Here is a 17,644-nt window from a genome sequence, read left to right as displayed (position 1 = left end):
TTTGGGCTTTATCCAAATCCTATCCATTTTCAAGAATACCAGAACGGGTCTAATGACTCATTTATTATAAATTTGAGTCAAATCCACCGTCCAGTTTGGTCAGTTGATCGTTAAGATTAGCCTTCTAAATGGAAAGAAGCAGACGAAATTGGACCATTTGCCCCGCGTCGATTTTATTTTATTTTATTCTATTTCTATTCGAAGCCTCCCGTTCCTTCGCCAGATCGCCGTGTGCCGATCTCTATCTCGTCGTTTTGGTTTCGCAATCTCGGCGACAGGGAGGTGAATCCTCGATCTGGGGCTTCCATGGCGCAGGTGTTGTCCCAGAGGAGCTTCCTTTCGCCGTGCGGCGGCCGCCGTCCCTTGTCGTGTTCTTCGGCCAGGAGGAAAAGCCCGGGCTTTGTGGCCCTTCGCCGCGTTTCTTCTCTGAAGATTGAAACCTTGAGGTCGGCTTCACGGAGCGGCGGCTTGCATCTCCGGATACTCCATGTTGGGGCGCTGCGGTGGAAGAACTCACGGGGTTTCTTCTCGGCGATTCCTGTACAGGTGGGTACATGCTTCTGGGACCTAATTCTTCACGATGGTAATTGTTCTTGAATGCTCGATCTCTTATGATCCAAGTTCTAATTATGCTCGAAAGCCATATCATTCTAAACAAAAAGGGACATTGTTAGGGTTTATTTATCTTGGTTAAAATTGATTTTGGAACTTTGGGCGAATTGCATCCAGATGACTCTTACCATCGGGAAATCTCAGAAATGGTGGGAAAGGGGTCTCCAGTCCAACATGAAGGAGATCGAGTCGGCACAGGATCTCGCTGAATCCTTATTGAACGCCGGCGACAAACTTGTCATCGTAGATTTCTTCTCCCCTGGATGTGGAGGCTGCAGGGCCCTTCATCCAAAGGTATGGTCTTTCAACGAAATTTGTCCCATCAACTGCTTTATATCACCAATTGCATGTAATTTGGAAGTTCAGCCTGTCTTTCTTGACGCAGATCTGCCAGATTGCAGAGACGAATCCCGATGTCCAATTTCTTCAAATAAACTACGAGAAGCACAAGCCCATGTGTTACACCTTGAACGTCCATGTCCTCCCCTTCTTTAGGTTTTACCGCGGAGCACATGGTCGACTCTGCAACTTTAGCTGCACCAATGCAACCGTGAGATCCGAAATCCCAGAAGCTAATTTCCATTCGATCGTTGTCTCTTCACCATTTTTTTAACCGCCGATTTGTTCATCAAGCAGATTAAGAAATTTAAAGATGCATTGGCGAAGCACAACACAGACAGGTGCAGTCTTGGGCCAGCAAAGGGATTGGAGGAATCAGAGCTAATGGCTCTGTCTGCAAACAAAGATCTCTCCTTTACTTACGCTAAAAAGCCAGTTCCTTTCCCCAATCCTGATGACGTCGCGGGGGGAGATTCAACAAGCCCGACGACTCTTGTGCCCACAATCAATGGAACCGGCGAAGACTCGGAAGGGAAGGCCCGGTTTGTCTCGGCAGGGGGATGAAAATGGTAGACGATGGGATCGCCATCTCCATGCTTGTTGTAGCTGTAAAGGGTTTTATTCAAGTTCAGACACCACTTTCACTTGTTTGTGCGTACCATTGGCGGTGGGAGAATGGAGATGGAAGAGGAGAAAGGAAAAGGCATATTAACAGCGTTGTTACAACGTGAAGTAGCTACGGAGTAGCTGTTATACTATATAACAGTTATAGAGTAGTTCTTACAATGTTGTAACTTACTTCTAATATTATTATAGCTGTTACAGTGTTGGAATACAATATTATTGTAATATTGTACAGTTTCTGTTATACCAGGTACGCACGGGATGTGCCTTAGTATAATTATTTTAAAGTATAATTGTGCAGTATGTTATTTAATTAATTTATAATAATTTTGATAAAATTTAAATAATTTTAATTGAGTTGGTAAAAATGTTTTAATATACTAATATTATATATATATATAATAATGTTGATTAAAATAAAATAATTAACTTTTTCCTATTAATTTTACTAAATTTTAATGCGTAAAAATTAAAATATTCTAAGTATTTATTTATTTTTTATTTTAGAAAAAAAAAATTGAAACTATTTTCTCAAGAGTGCGGAGAGCCAAATTGGCCCAACAAATTTTTTCCCGGATTGGCCGAACAACCGCTTGCCAACAGAGACGGAGACGTGCTCTTCTTTTATGAGACGGCGTGCAATTTCTTCAGATGAGATAGATGCGGTGCCACGCAGTGGTCCTCTGCATTGACCATCTAGAACGTCATCAAGTGTCATCCACTCCAATTCCAGAAAGACAGTTTGAAAAAAACATGAATCTTCTTGGAAAAAAAACTGAACCTAAGAGGAATTTTATAGAAAATTTTCATTTTAGTATTCATATTCCATTATTTATTTTATTTTCTTTCTTTTCATTTTAATGTTAAAAATGCTTCATACTATTTTTATTTTTATTATCAGAATACTTCTAGATAATGATGTTGTAGGACGTATTTTAAAAGTTGTTTTCTCTTTCAAAAAAATACCATCATGATTATAATAATTAGGCTTCTGGTTTAAGATGACATAAGAAATGACGTCATTGAGACCCTGTAGAGATCGAGACGAACGAGAGGCTATGTCCTGGACCACGAACCCGGGAGCGAGCTTCCGAGACCAACACACCTTCCTCGTCTTCTTCTCTAGAACCCCAAATCGAAGACTTTCGGAAACCGATCCCATTCTTCTCTTGCTGGGTACCAGCTTATTTCCCCCTTTCGCTCTTCGATTCTCTTCGCTGATTGCCGTTCATGCTCTGAGATTGCCTGTTTATGGCTAGTCATAGCGTAAATCCGCCCGAGGATTCGGCGGCGGCGGAGGCCGCGCCGAACACGGTTCCTCCTCGGCGGAGGAGCTTGTCGTTCCGGTCTCGAGCAGAGAGGAGCTCGTCGGAGACGTTGTCGGTCGAGATTATGGAGCGGTCGAGGTCGAGGCCCATGGCGTCGTACCCCTCCAAGCGCTCCGACTCCGACAAGCTCGGCTCGCAGCGGGAGATTGACGACGACGAGGCACGGTTCGTGTACATCAACGACCCGGAGCGGAGCAACCTGGCCGCCCGGTTACCGAACAACGCGATCAAGACGACCAAGTACACCATCCTCACCTTCCTGCCCCGCAACCTGTTCGAGCAGTTCCACCGCGTCGCCTACATCTACTTCCTGATCCTCGCGGGGCTGAACCAGGTCCCACAGCTGGGCGTCTTCAGCCCCGCCGCCTCTATCCTCCCGCTCGCCTTCGTGCTCGGAGTCACCGCCGTCAAGGATGGGTACGAGGACTGGCGGCGCAGCCGCTCTGACCGCAACGAGAATAATCGCGTTGCCTTGGTCCTCGTGCCCGGCGACAGCGAGTTCCGCCCCAAGCCCTGGAAGTACGTACGCGTTGGCGAGGTCATCAAAGTCGCTGCCGACGAGTCAATTCCCTGCGATATGGTCCTGCTCGCTACCAGCGACCCAGCCGGTGTTGCCTACGTGCAGACAATAAACCTCGACGGCGAGTCCAATCTCAAGACCAGGTACGCGAAGCAGGAGATGCAGTCAACAGCTCCCGAAGCCCTTTCCGGCCTCATCCGCTGCGAGAAGCCCAACCGCAACATCTACGGCTTCCTCGCCAGCGTCAACGTGGACTTCCCAACCGGCACCGCCGCCACCAAACCCGTGTCGCTCGGCCAATCCAACATCATCCTCCGCGGGTGCGAGCTTAAGAACACTAGCTGGGTGGTGGGAGTGGCGGTGTACACGGGGCAGGACACGAAGGTGATGCTCAACAGCTCCGGCGCTCCCTCCAAGCGCAGCCGTCTCGAGTCGCAGATGAACAGGGAGGTGATCCTCCTGGCCGCCACGCTGTTCGCACTCTGCTCCATCGTCGCGATCCTCGCAGGCGTATGGCTCGTCGATCACCGCCACGAGCTCGACACCCTGCCCTACTATCGAAAGCAGGATCTCTCAGAACCCCAAGTTGGGAAGTACAACTACTACGGCATCGGGGCGGAGACCGTCTTCGCCTTTCTCATGTCCGTGATCCTTTTCCAGGTCATGATTCCGATCGCTCTTTACATCTCAATGGAATTGGTGAGATTAGGACAGGCCTTCTTCATGATTCAAGACAAGAACATGTTCGACGAAGCGACCAAGACAAGATTCCAATGTCGCGCGCTCAACATAAATGAAGATTTAGGGCAAATCAAATACGTGTTCTCTGATAAAACTGGAACCCTGACCGAAAACAAGATGGAGTTCCGATGCGCTAGCGTCCGCGGCGTTGACTACAGTCACGGCGAGGAGGAAAGTCTCTTCATTTCAGTGAGTAGTGGCGAGACACGGAAACCAAAAACGAGCGTTAAGATCGACCCTGAGCTGATGGATGCAATAAAAGGCGGCCAGGGAATCGAAAAGGCTAATCTTGCTCGCGACTTCTTCCTCGCGTTAGCGACGTGTAACACCGTCGTGCCGGTACTAGTGGAGACTCCGGATCCATCGGTGAAGCTCATCGATTACCAAGGCGAGTCGCCGGACGAGCAGGCGTTGGTGTACGCCGCCGCCGCCTACGGTTTCATGCTCGTGGAACGGACCTCCGGCCACATTGTCGTCGACGTCCTCGGCGAGAGACAGAGGTACTCTTCATTTCCCGTCAATTACTTAACCAGAGTCAACATCAAAGTAGTTGTAAAAGTTGTATTAGATAGTGATTTCAAGTTGTTCTGGTTAAAAGCATGCTTATCCAAAAAAATTTGGCTAATTTTTAACCAACATGAAAAAGACATGCCAATTGGAAAGGTTGTTGAATACTTGGCCAATTGGATGTTTAATGATTGTCCCTTTTGCTTGCTTTACTGGAGGTTGATATTCTTCATCCATGGTGGTAGTGCCTTCTCCTCAATTAGTCCAATGAGTTGAATAATTTCATGTCTGGAAAGGGCATTTCTGAGTCTTCTGTAGCTTGTTGCTTGCCTTACATCCTACGGCGTTCAAATGGATGCACTTGACAATAGGATTGTGGATTTGAAGTGCTAGACTGCTAATGTTGAAACTTGCGCAAAATGATGTAGCTGCCATCATGTTCTTAGTTCTATAGACCATTTAGTGTCAACAATTAGTAGGATGAGGGCAAAGGACTCACAGACAGATGAGTATTCATAAATAAGGAATGAAGGAATTCACCAATGTGCATAGAGGCTCACGGATGAGAGCGGGGTGGGAGCTCATCAATGGGGGCAGATTGCTCACAAACAAGGTGAAGAGTGGAGGGGAGCTTCGCCATAAGGTGAAAAGTGTTTGTTGATAAGGGCGAAAGGGTTGCCTAAAGAAAGTAGCACTTGCGGTCAAGGTGTAAGGGGAGACTTATGGATGAGAGATGAGCGCAGCGAGCTCATAGATGAATAGGAGAAATGACTTTACTTACCTTAAGCAAAGTCATTTTTCTCAAAAGATACTCTTGTTTTTTTATTGGCCAAATACAAAAATTTCACTGATTTTCTAGATAACAATTGAGTATTGAATTTAGTTGATTCCGCAATAAATACTTGTTGAACTTATCTCACACTTCACCTTCTGGTTATTTCTTAGTGAAGTTACATTTATCTATCAAAATTTTTGTGAATGAGAATTTGATCTACCCATAGGAGCAATTTGGTATCCCTAACCGATCAAATTTTGCAAGATTAAGTTTCGTGATTAATGCTTAATGTTTGATTAGTCATAATATATTGGGTGTTTCGTGGCGTCCAAATTTTGGTTGTAGAATCCAAAGAACATGTGGCTTAGCTCATTGGTTCAACCTAGAAATTAAATTGGAATAATGTGGATATCATGCATTAAGTATGAATTGGAATATTGTCCATATTAAAACATTGTTGGTCCTTGGCGGGTATCACACCACAATAAACAAAGAATGGTGGTCAATCATTGATACTAATCTATACAGTAAAACATTAATGAATTGATTTTCCAGTGTTTGCTACTGTTTCTCACTTGAGACATTTCAGATGTAAATGAACTAATTTTTTAAAATATTTCTGTGATACTGTAAATGCAGATTCAATGTTTTGGGCCTTCATGAATTTGATAGCGATCGGAAGAGGATGTCAGTTGTGATTGGCTTCCCGGACAAGACTATAAAACTATTTGTGAAAGGTGCAGATAATTCAATGTTTGGGGTTATACGAAAGAACATAGACTTGGATATCATTAGGGAAACTGAGACAAATCTGCATGCATATTCATCAATGGGTCTGAGGACATTGGTTATTGGCATGAGAGAATTTAGTATAGATGTGTTTGAGGAGTGGCATTCTGCCTATGAGAAAGCAAGTCAGTCCTTAATTGGTAGGGCAAAGTTACTGCGAGCTGTTGCAGCCAATGTCGAAAGAGATCTGAACATATTGGGGGCTTCTGGGATCGAGGACAAGCTGCAACAGGGTGTGCCTGAAGCCATAGAGTCTCTGAGGCAAGCTGGGATCAAGGTCTGGGTTTTGACAGGGGATAAGCAAGAAACAGCGATATCTATTGGGTTTTCGTGTAAGCTTCTAACAAGAGAAATGACTCAGATTGTGATAAACAGCAACTCAAAAGAAGCCTGTAAAAAAAGCCTACAAGATGCAGCTTCTACGGCCAGACGTCTCAAAGCAGCACCTGACTCTGAAAGTACATTTTCGGGCACAGGATCCATGCAGACTCCTCTGGCTTTGATCATTGATGGCACCAGCCTTGTTCACATCTTGGATACTGAATTGGAAGATGAGGTAAGGGTTCGCAGTGTATCATGTCTTCGGATTTGTTGTTTGATGATTTCACCAGATTCGATTCATGTTAGTTTGCTTCTTGTTCTTGCTGGCGTAGCTGTTCGAAGTGGCCACTGTATGTGACGTTGTATTGTGCTGTCGCGTTGCTCCAATGCAAAAGGCTGGAATAGTCACTCTTATAAAGAACCGAACCGATGATATGACTCTTGCAATTGGAGATGGTAATGTGGTTAATATCAATACTCACTTTATGTTGTGACAAAAAAAAATATCACATTGTTATGACTTGGTTTGTAAATTGTAATATCAGGTGCAAATGATGTCTCGATGATCCAAATGGCTGATGTTGGGATTGGCATAAGTGGGCAAGAGGGTCGGCAGGCTGTTATGGCCTCAGATTTTGCTATGGGACAGTTCAGATTCTTGGTGCCACTTTTGTTGGTACATGGCCATTGGAATTACCAAAGGATGGCCTACATGATCATGTACAATTTCTATAGAAATTCAGTATTTGTTTTCCTCCTATTCTGGTAAGTATTACCATTTCAGTTTCAGTTTCAGTTTGTTGGGGCCACTTTTCCCTATCTTCAACATCATGAATTCTCACTTTATAGTCTCTCCTCAAGTTAATATCTAACAGATGGTTTCTCAATCATAGGAATGTGCTCTACACTTCATACAGCTTGGTAAGCGCAATAACCGAATGGAGCAGTGTCTTATATTCAGTAATTTACACTGCGTTGCCAACTATCATCGTAGGTGTCCTTGATAAGGATGTTAGCAGGAAGACATTGCTAAAGTACCCGAAACTGTACCGAGTAGGCCAAAACAACGAACGATACAACATGAAATTGTTTGTCCTTACGATGATGGACTCCCTTTGGCAGAGTCTCACTGTATTCTACATCCCTTATCTTGCATACAGACGCAGCACCATTGATGGTCCAAGCCTAGGGGATTTGTTGATCCTTGCAGTGGTCTTTGTAGTCAATATTCACTTGGCCATGGATGTGTTTCAGTGGAATTGGATCACACATGCATCGTTATGGGGCTGCATTGTCGCAACAATAATTTGTGTCATTATCATCGATTGCATATGGATGTTTCCTGGTTACTGGTATGTCCTGTCTTGCCAACCTTTGGATCCATAATTTCTAACCTAACAATGCCTCATTCTTGTAGGGCAATATTTCATATCATGGGGACGAGACTATTTTGGGCTTGCCTTTTCGGAATTTTAGTGGCATCGATGGTTCCTCGCTTTACAACCAAGGCTTTGACAGAGTATCTCATGCCGAGTGATGTACAACTTGCTAGAGAGCTGGAGAAGTCTGAGGAGACAAATCTATCCAATTCATCAGAGATTCCATTGAGCACATTCTCACAACTCTAATGCTCATGTATTAAGTTTTTTCTTTTCTTTACCTTCCAATTTTGTTCACTTTTGATTTCTACTTTGTGTATATTTATTCTTTTAGCTGGCAATCGGATCATTGGCCGAATGCTAGAGGGTCACCAATCCTTATCCTTAAGGATCTGGATTTGTGTTGTGTATTTAGTTGAATGTCTACTTGCTTTGTTTAGTCTATTTCTTTTACAAATATCCCTTTTTATTGTTTAGTTTTACACTTGTATTTGTTTAAGATTTGGCAAGGAATTGGTATACCTTTTGGTGTAGTTATTGTCATGACTCTCCATTTTCGGTTATTAGATGTTTTTCAATATAGTTGGAGTGCTTTTGAAAGCTGTGATAGAGATATTTTTTGTAGGACAAAAATAAAAAGGGTGTTTCATTTTTTTAGGATTTTTTTTATATTTTTAATTAAAAGGGCGCTCCTTTTTAATTTGTAATCAAAATGGCTCTAACATACACTTTATGCGTTATTATCTTTGTCACTCATTTTCATCAAACAATTTTATAAATAACTCCTTGTTATAATAGTTAGGAATTATAGTTGTTATAATAATATAACAATTATAATTTCATAACTGGTGTGCTATTCATATGAATGTTGTTAAATAAGAAAGTTTATATTGTAACAATTATAAAAATTCATACTGAGAAAACGTAATTGTTATTGAATAAATATAAAAGTAAAATTGTAGCTGTTAAAAAATTATAATAATTGTGAATTTATAATTGTTATAATATATAAAAATTATTGAATAAATTAAATTTGTAGACACTGATGATATTATTATTATTATTATTATTATTATTATTATTATATTTGAGGACAACTCTAGGCTCTTCTAATTTTTTACTTATTTTTTATATAAAAATAATTTATTTATAAAAAAAGAAAATACGAGTATCCTTACATGCATCATTTATTTTTATTCTATAAATATTATGCAATATTAAATTCTTTGTTGCTTCTATTAATTTCAGCTCCTCATATTGAATCCGGTCAACGGCGTGAATTCTTGGCACCTGTAAGCAAGTCAAATCAAATGCCTGAACAAAACGGGAGTATGATCGATCGCCGTCAGCGATGGAATCCATGGTAGAATTTGGATAATAGTCGTGTGCCATAATTAATCTTCACTGGCAAACAAAGAAAGTGGCCAGTTTCCTCCATTCCGATCTTTTTTATTGAGATCCGTCTAAATAATTTGAATCTCGATCCTATTTATTGATCATTGTTATCTATTCTCTTCAGTTTTGGATTGAATTTGATCGACCCATCAGTGAAATTGCAGTCAAATACGATTCAATCCCGGCACGGATTCAAAAGCACTAATTTGTGAACCAATTACAACGATAAGCCCTAAATTAAAAATCTTGACAACGCAAAGCCCCCCAGTTTCGTTGAAAACCGGGTTGTTGGAGAAGGGCTGGTTTCCTATAAGAGGCGGGTAGGTGAGCTGTTGGCGAGGAGGTTCTTCATATAAGCATCGGTAGGTTTAGGGAGAGAGCAGAAGAGAGAGATAGAGCGTGGGGTTCGGAGCGCAAAGGAGTCTCCTTTTCTGCAATCCATGGATTTGTTTGGGTCCTGTGGCATCGAGGCTGTCGGGATAGCCGTCGCCGTGGTCGCCGTCGCTGCAGGCGCCGCTTACTTCTACTTGGGCAGGAAATCGAAAGGTGAGACTTTGGGTATCTGATTTATCTTTTTTTTTAGAGCTGAGCCTCGATGTGTTTGGATCGATTTGACTTCGCTGTCGCTTGTGTTGTGGATCTGGCTGCCTTCTTCTTTGTATTAGGCGATTACTCGATTTTGTTCTACTGGATATTTTTCCTTCTCTCGTCCTTAAAAGATTACGATTTTGGTATTTTTTTTTTTCTTCCGTCTGTAAATATCAGATCACATCATGTAGATTTTCGTTAAGTTGGTCTGATGATTCGAAATTAGAGGATGATTAGATGGTGATTCAGAGTTATACCCTTTCTCTTTTTTCTTCAATTGATTTTGCTGTAAATACTTCTGGATAATAGGTTCTAGAATTTGTAGTCTCTTTTACTTGAGCTTCTATTACAGAACGTGCAATCTTTTTCCTTGAGTTATGCTAATTGATTTAAGAATATAATTTGATTGGCGAGTGAATTCGGATTTCTTTGATGAAAAATGTTTTGAATCCAGTAAGCTCTTTAAGGTTTCATTCTTTGCTTTCACAGGTTCCTTGGATCCAGAGAATTTCAGGAATTTCAAACTTGTTCAGAAAAAACAACTTAGCCACAATGTTGCTAAATTCCGATTTGCTCTTCCTACTCCCACTTCTGTGCTAGGTCTTCCAATTGGTCAGCATATCAGCTGCAGGTTGGTTAATCTTTGTCCACATGTAGTGAATGCTCTTATATCTATCTAATGGCATTTTTGTTTGCATTGGCAGGGGAAAAGACAATCTTGGTGAAGAAGTTATTAAACCGTATACACCAACTACTCTGGACTCTGATATTGGATACTTTGAACTTGTTATAAAGGTAATACAGAGACTTGTTCCATGTAAATGAGAGAAAATCTATATGCATACAGTGAAGCATGAATTCTTGCTCGGTGTACATCTATCTCTTGAAAACCATAGACAGATGCATGTGGCATGTAGTTGGATAACCTCACAGCACATGCAGCATGCCGTATGCGGGTGCACATATGGTCCTTAATGGAATAAAAAACATTAAATAGTTTTAGTAATTAATCAATATGAACATAGTATACAATATCATTGACTTCTATGATATAATAAATAACCAAACTGCAAAAGGAATATTGGTTCTTATACAGTGGTAGTTCCATAAGATTCAAACATTGTTATTCAAAATTGTTAAATGCTTTGTAGGAAGGAAATATTTACAAGATGACCTGATTGAGTTTCTCAAATCATGGGTTTGCTACAAGTGGTAAAGAAATAGGAAAATGGAACTTTGTGTAAATGGTCCATTTGCACAATTATGATGCATATAGCATATACAAAGCTCTGAACCTAATTATGTTGTGAACTTTGTGCCTGTAATACAGATGTATCCTCAAGGAAGAATGTCTCATCATTTCCGTGAAATGGAAGTTGGTGACTACATGTCAGTGAAAGGGCCTAAGGTATGTCATACTAGTTCATCTTATTATGTTGTCATAATAAGCCTATACTAGATTATATTTCTTTTCTTATCGGTATTTTTTTGAATCATTTTTACAAAACAATGGAGGGATTGAGAGAGATATCTTATATAGTTGGCGACTGTGCTTGCCCTTAGCGCCCCCGCCAACCTATCCCCGGGTTGACACGGAGGAGGAAAATCACGGGTGACTACTATCTTTTGGAATAGTGACTGACGCATGAGGGAGACATTTACCTTGGCTATGCTAAGATTTGAACCCCAAATCTCAAGTTGGCAGCACCTCATGCGCTAGTCACTAGATTGTCCCGAGGGAACAAGAGATATCTTATATAGAATATAAATATGATTGTTGAAATGGAGGAGAGCGTTGGATGTTTTATGTGATCGTAAAGTACTTCTAAAATTTAAAATGAAGTTTTATAAAATGGTTAGATCTGCTATATTATATGATGCTGAATGTTGGGCTATGACTTGAGCACATAAGTAAAAGATGAGAGTTGCAGAGATGAGAATGTTAAGGTATATCTGTGGACATATAAGGATGAACATAATAAGAAATGAGAGCATTAGAGAGAAAGTTGGAGTTGCATCTAGTGAGGAAAAACTCTGAGAGACATGTTTAATATAGTATGGATATGTACTTAGACGCCCAATAAATGCTCTACTTAGGTGATGTAAAACTATGACAAATACACACATCAAATGAAGAAGAGGAAGACAATAAAATAAGATACAATTTATTTAAGTATAGATGATGATATAGTAGGGGAAAGAGCGTGAAGGATCCATATAGTTGACCCCATCTAGTGGAATAAGGCTTGATTGTTGTTGTTGTTGTATCGATATTTTCTTGGATTGTTGAGTTAATATTTATACACACTCACCAATTAAAAATTGCAAATGCTTTTCACAGTAAGTATAGTTGTTAGTAGGTTTTTATCTAAGTACTTTTACGTTAAGCTCAAAGTTTATATTCCCTTGGTGCTCCTTCACCATCATTCACCTTTTTTTTTTCTCACTGCATGGTATGGATCGTGCCTCAAAAATGAGGTTTCTAACAATGAGAAAAATAAACATCTAGTTTCCAATAGAAAGGTTGAACATATCTCTTCAGTATTTGAAGTCAAATATTTGGTTTGCTTGTCCTGCCCGAGTAACTCTCATTTACAATGTGTCCTTCACAACTGCATTTTTTTAGTAAATGGTTACTCCATATGACTTCTAATCAGCCCTTCTATACTTCCAGGGACGCTTCAAGTATCAGGTTGGGCAAGTCAGAGCTTTTGGAATGATTGCCGGTGGATCCGGCATTACTCCAATGTTTCAGGTATATAGAATGATTTAGTCATCGTGTCTTTGGTATGACTGAAAATGGCCAAACCTGTAATTCTAATACCAATTTTCATCTTAGGTTACAAGGGCCATACTGGAAAACCCAAAGGATAAAACTAAGGTTCAACTTATCTACGCTAATGTCACTTACGAAGACATTCTTCTGAAGGTAAATTCACAACTTATGATACTTCTTTCATAATAGATTATACACCAAGTACTAGATAACTTAATAGGTCAATGGTAGGATTGCTCGTTGGGCACCATATTATTTTTTGAAGTTTGAATTACTAGTGTTTGCCCATCTGTTACAATTATGAGAAAGTTTGTGGCGTATGCAGGAAGAGTTGGACGGCTTGGCTAGGAATTATCCTGATCGTTTTCAAATTTTTTATGTGCTTAATCAGGTGAAATACTGTTGATGGTCATTTGAAGTTCTATTATATGGTGTCACTTGCAGTATTACCTCTGATTCATATCTGAAGCAGCTGATGTGATGGTTTCTTGATAATCAAATTCTGATATAATATCTCTATTATTTTCTGAACATTGTTATATCTCTTTTTCCTGCAGCCCCCTGAGAGTTGGGATGCTGGTGTTGGCTTTGTGTCAAAAGATATGATCAAAACTCACTGTCCTGCACCGGCACAAGACATCCAGGTAGACATGACAGACTACAGAGTCATCTATCATTATATATGCATAAATCATCACAATTTTGGTCCTCAACCCAGATAAAAAAAAGTTAGAAAGTTTCATTATGATCGAATAGTCAGTTAAAACAATGCCAACCCTAATGAGCATAGACCTGAACTGTAGTTATTATAAGACTAAATTGTCAGTCGTCACTAGTGATAGATATGAAATCCTTGAAGACAATGTCGATTCTCTGATTCATGACTCACGTGCATAAGTGTGTATTCATATTAATGTATATTTGCATAGTTTATGGTAACCGGAGCTTTCTTTTGACACAGGTCCTGAGATGTGGTCCGCCTCCCATGAACAAAGCCATGGCAGCACACCTAGATGACCTTGGTTATACAAAGGAGATGCAGTTCCAATTCTAATAAGATTGAAAAAGGCAAAAATAAGATTAAGATTTTCCTCAATTTCTCTGCTTTGTTTCTGTAGAAGCGATGCCCAAACCTGTTAATCATTTAATTTGAAAGTGTCTCGACCAACTAAAACCTTCTACTCTTCCTAGTGAACTTCTCTGTGAGATTGCCTTTGCTTTTCCGAAAGCAACATTTATTGTGTTCTAAATTGAGCATGGATAATAGAAAGCATTACTATTTGTATGCCTATTTCAATTAGCAGCAATCTTCTGTGTGAGAAATGGCCCTACAAGAGTTTCATTTTTTGTTCTGTTGCGAGATTCAAACAATAATAATAAAATTTTATTATACTAAGTAGGGTATTTCTCTATTTATATTTAAATAAATTTTATTTTATCATTAATTAAATTTTTTTGATTTTCTTCCTTTGATAAATATATTTCTCTCATAATTCAACATTCAACTTCACATAATATAATATATTTAATTGTCATTTTGTATATTTTCTTTTTAAATTTAAAGATATTTTATGATCACAAAGAATATTTAACATTTTTTTTTCATTTTAATCATTTTTTATATATTTTACATAAGACATCTTTCAATTCCTCTATAAATTCATTGATGTGGTAGATATTGGAGGCCACATGTGGTAGGGTCAAGATGAAAGTCAAGTCAATTGGTTAAAAGGCAAGTAGAGGTGGAAGTTAAAATGGTCCATCAGACTCTTTCGACTTGGCCATATGATTATTTTGACTTAGTCATGCGACTAATCAATTGATTCAGCCAACCCGACTACTTCATACGACTACTCCATTGATTCAGCCAACCCGACTACTCCAGCTCAATCATATGACTCTAACTCGATCATACGACTACTCTAGCTTGGTCAACTGACTACATCAACTCGGTCAACCACTTACTCCAGCTAAGTCAACCGATTACTTCGATTTAGCTTGGTCATTTGACCTCTCCGACTCAATTTACTAGACTCCGTCAGATTGGTCATCCTCAACGGAGACCTACATCTTATGTGATTTACCATACCATTTTTCTCAAAAAAATGTGAGTAACATAGCTGTCACTCTCGAAGAATTTGGGTAACATGAGCATTAAGACGTGGGCAACCAAATTAATTTTTCTGTAAGATGTGGGCGCTAAAAAAAACTATCGATTAACGATTTTTTCTTTAATATTTTTATTTTTTATTTTATTCATTCTTATTTATCTATACATCAACTTTAATATTTTTATTGCTCATCTTTTACTCACATGTTCGAGTTATAACTCAATATTTAATTTCATTTAATATAATAAATTTAATAATCATTATATATACATATATTTTTAAATTTTAAAGATAATCATCCTTTTATATTTTAATAAAACATCTCTCAAGTTCTAAAATAATGTGATCAGAAAGTGTTTGCTAGGCTTCTGTAACATGCATGCATGCTTCTGCATGATTGAGTTTCTATGCCTATTTCCTGGGAAGTTTACGTTGGAACTGAATGGTGTGAATTCACCTTTTCAAAAATGGAAATCAGGCGTGTAAATTGATCATTCATGTAATTGCATAGAAGAATTGTACCACCCTCAAGAATTTTTAAGTGGAAATATTTTGGGCTGACAATATTTCTACATCTCGAGAAAATCTTAATTGAATGTAAAATTTGTTTTAAAAAATAAGTTCATATGGAGATTCAAATTTATTAGAAGAAATTAGAAATGAGCAATAGATTAATAACTGAAAGTCAAAACAAACATATCAAATTCATACAAGCCGTCAAGCCATCGTATCCAAAACTATCTAACATTCTTCCATAAGTCAATCCAAATGAAATATCCCCATACACAATCATATCAATAAATCATCATCTTCTTTAAGTGCCAACACTTTCTTCTCCTTTATGTTGGTGTAATTTCTCCAAGTCAAAGTTGACTAGGTTGACTAAGTTTGAATTAAATCAAGCTTGAGTCATAATATGTGAGTTTCGATATTTGACAATATATAAAAAATATTTTGACAATGTATGAAAATTTCAGGAGCAATCGTCCGTTTGGGGAGATTGGTCAAGGTTGACCAGTTTGATGTGAAGAAGAGTTGAGTAGGTCAAAACTGACCGGATACTTGACCGGAAGGTCCTGGTGAGTAAAGTCAGACAAAAGCCTTAGTGAGTAAAGATAGGCAGAAGGAAAGTCCTGGTGAGTGAAGCTAGGTGAAAGCCCTAGTGAGTGAAGCTAGGCAAAAGGAAAATCCTAGTGAGTAAAGGTAGGTGAAAGACTTAGTGAGTGAAGCTAGGTAGATGGAAAATCTTGGTAAGTGAAGCCAGGTGAAAACCCTAGTGAGTGAACCTAGGCAGATTGAAAATTCCGATGAGTGAAACTAGGTGAAAGTCCTGGTGAGTGAAGCCAAGCAGTTGAAAATCCTGGTGAGTAAAACCAGGTAAAAGTCCTAGTGAGTGAAGCTAGATATGTGGAAATCTAAGTGGGTCAAGGTTGCCCGAACACCTAGTGATTGGAAGTCCAAGTAGGTCAAAGGTTTGACCTGATACTTAGCACAAGGAGAAAAGTCTAAGTGGGGTCAAAGGATTGACCGGATACTTGGTGAAGAAGTTCTAGTAGGTCAAGATTGACCAGAAGTCAAGCAATGAGGAGTCCCAACAGGATAAGGTTGATCGAATATTGGGTAAAGAACCCTATGTTGGATCGATACACACATGAGAGGAAGTGAATCACGTGGTTTTTAAAAACTCATCTTTTTTGTTTTTAAGAACTCAGTATGCAGCGGAAAACTACGAGAAAAGACGGAAATAGAAAAGCAAGTAAAATAACACACGTTTGGTTTTATTTGGTTCGGAGCCTTTGGCGACTCCTACTCTAAGACCCAGGTCTCGCGAACCTATCGATGGAAAATCCACTAAAATACCTTTCCGGTACCTTCAGAAAAGGGAATCGAGTACAAAAAGATGGAACAAGTGTAACACCCTGCACTTGTCCTATTGTAAATACTATACACCAATTACAACTCATTATCCAATACCTTTGAAGATTGTCAGATTAGGCTCGATGTTGGTCGGTTCCTCGACAGTAGTTAGGTGCAACAGTGTCGTAGCAGAGTCACAGTAGTAAGCTAAAACAGTCGAAACCTCAATCGGATACGTAGAAGCTTGTATGTTAGTTATATATTGAATCATGCACAAACAGGGCTTATATAAGCTGTGGAAGACGTCTTCAACCTCCTCCAAGGCGCTTCCACAAGCAAATATTATCCCCTATCTTCGATGATGATAAAATTTGCAAACTGCAAATTTTATTCTCTAGAAGACACCTTCAAAGAACTTCAAGGCGCCTTCAAAGTAAGCTCAAGGCGCCTTCCACTGCTTGAAGACACCTCCAACTGCTGGTCTGACATAGCAATTTTTTGAAGCCCATAACTTTTGACTCCAAACTCGGAATCAAGCACTGTCAATTGCTATGCGTGTAGAATTCAAAGGTCTACATTTTTCTCTACAACATGGAGTTAAAAAAATGTATTCATGAATATTTTATAAAGATTTATGAGTTAGATCCTGTCTTCCCGAGACTAGAAATTGTAAAGAGATTTTTGTAAATAATTTTTAAATGTTAAAATAAAAAAATATTTTTCAAAGATAATTGTAAAGAAAAAATTTTCTAAAATTTTCAAAGTAATTTAAAGAAGAATTTTCTAAGAAAAATCTCCAAAGTACTTTTAACGAAATAACTTTTTAAGACGAACTTTCAAAGTACTTTTCAAAGAAAGATTTATCAAAGAAATATTTTCAAAATAATTTAAAGAAAAATTTAAAGTAAAAAAATAGTTTTACAAATTTTTAGGTAGACGTTTCCCAAAACAATATTTTTTCAAAATATTCTAAAAATCCTTT

The 17,644-nt window shown here is 39.1% G+C and overlaps 3 protein-coding genes across 4 annotated transcripts; all 3 read left to right on the top strand.

Moving 5' to 3' along the window:
- The first annotated feature begins 201 nt into the window (after positions 1-201).
- Positions 202-1,849, top strand: LOC122056379 (thioredoxin-like 1-2, chloroplastic). Its single transcript, XM_042618303.1, has 4 exons — positions 202-546; positions 730-906; positions 998-1,162; positions 1,249-1,849. Exons 1-4 carry the CDS (start codon positions 307-309, stop codon positions 1,513-1,515), a joined length of 849 nt encoding a protein of 282 aa, XP_042474237.1. The 5' UTR covers positions 202-306; the 3' UTR covers positions 1,516-1,849.
- Positions 1,850-2,660: 811 nt separating this feature from the next.
- On the top strand, positions 2,661-8,392 carry LOC122056378 (phospholipid-transporting ATPase 1-like). Of its 2 annotated transcripts, none has more exons than XM_042618302.1 (6): positions 2,661-4,664; positions 6,086-6,791; positions 6,889-7,012; positions 7,102-7,321; positions 7,450-7,477; positions 7,551-7,728. In XM_042618302.1, exons 1-6 carry the CDS (start codon positions 2,827-2,829, stop codon positions 7,587-7,589), a joined length of 2,955 nt encoding a protein of 984 aa, XP_042474236.1. In that variant the 5' UTR covers positions 2,661-2,826; the 3' UTR covers positions 7,590-7,728. The 2 variants fall into 2 exon arrangements, with proteins under 2 accessions (XP_042474236.1, XP_042474235.1); XM_042618301.1 differs by adding an exon at positions 7,974-8,392 and having other exon boundaries at positions 2,662-4,664; positions 7,450-7,908.
- An 871-nt stretch (positions 8,393-9,263) lies between these two features.
- On the top strand, positions 9,264-13,985 carry LOC122056377 (NADH--cytochrome b5 reductase 1-like). Its single transcript, XM_042618300.1, has 9 exons — positions 9,264-9,876; positions 10,408-10,549; positions 10,623-10,713; positions 11,249-11,326; positions 12,593-12,673; positions 12,758-12,847; positions 13,020-13,085; positions 13,252-13,338; positions 13,656-13,985. Exons 1-9 carry the CDS (start codon positions 9,771-9,773, stop codon positions 13,746-13,748), a joined length of 834 nt encoding a protein of 277 aa, XP_042474234.1. The 5' UTR covers positions 9,264-9,770; the 3' UTR covers positions 13,749-13,985.
- Positions 13,986-17,644: the final 3,659 nt, after the last annotated feature.

This window comes from Zingiber officinale, chromosome 3B, assembly GCF_018446385.1.
Source record: "Zingiber officinale cultivar Zhangliang chromosome 3B, Zo_v1.1, whole genome shotgun sequence".
Lineage (NCBI taxonomy): Eukaryota > Viridiplantae > Streptophyta > Magnoliopsida > Zingiberales > Zingiberaceae > Zingiber > Zingiber officinale.
The sequence above is the reverse complement of the archived record's forward strand: the minus strand, read 5'-3'. Positions and strand labels throughout refer to the sequence as shown.

What these genes read in the sequence shown, in the direction of transcription:
- LOC122056379 (XM_042618303.1), top strand. Translation starts at nt 307, where the DNA reads ATGGCGCAGGTGTTGTCCCAGAGGAGCTTCCTTTCGCCGTGCGGCGGC. An exon ending in TCTCGGCGATTCCTGTACAG is followed by an intron (nt 547 to 729) that starts GTGGGTACATGC and finishes AATTGCATCCAG; the next exon opens with ATGACTCTTACCATCGGGAA. An exon ending in GCAGGGCCCTTCATCCAAAG is followed by an intron (nt 907 to 997) that starts GTATGGTCTTTC and finishes TTCTTGACGCAG; the next exon opens with ATCTGCCAGATTGCAGAGAC.
- LOC122056378 (XM_042618301.1), top strand. Translation starts at nt 2,827, where the DNA reads ATGGCTAGTCATAGCGTAAATCCGCCCGAGGATTCGGCGGCGGCGGAG. An exon ending in ATACTGAATTGGAAGATGAG is followed by an intron (nt 6,792 to 6,888) that starts GTAAGGGTTCGC and finishes TTGCTGGCGTAG; the next exon opens with CTGTTCGAAGTGGCCACTGT. An exon ending in TTTGTTTTCCTCCTATTCTG is followed by an intron (nt 7,322 to 7,449) that starts GTAAGTATTACC and finishes TCTCAATCATAG; the next exon opens with GAATGTGCTCTACACTTCAT.
- LOC122056377 (XM_042618300.1), top strand. Translation starts at nt 9,771, where the DNA reads ATGGATTTGTTTGGGTCCTGTGGCATCGAGGCTGTCGGGATAGCCGTC. An exon ending in TGTCAGTGAAAGGGCCTAAG is followed by an intron (nt 11,327 to 12,592) that starts GTATGTCATACT and finishes CTATACTTCCAG; the next exon opens with GGACGCTTCAAGTATCAGGT. An exon ending in CACCGGCACAAGACATCCAG is followed by an intron (nt 13,339 to 13,655) that starts GTAGACATGACA and finishes CTTTTGACACAG; the next exon opens with GTCCTGAGATGTGGTCCGCC.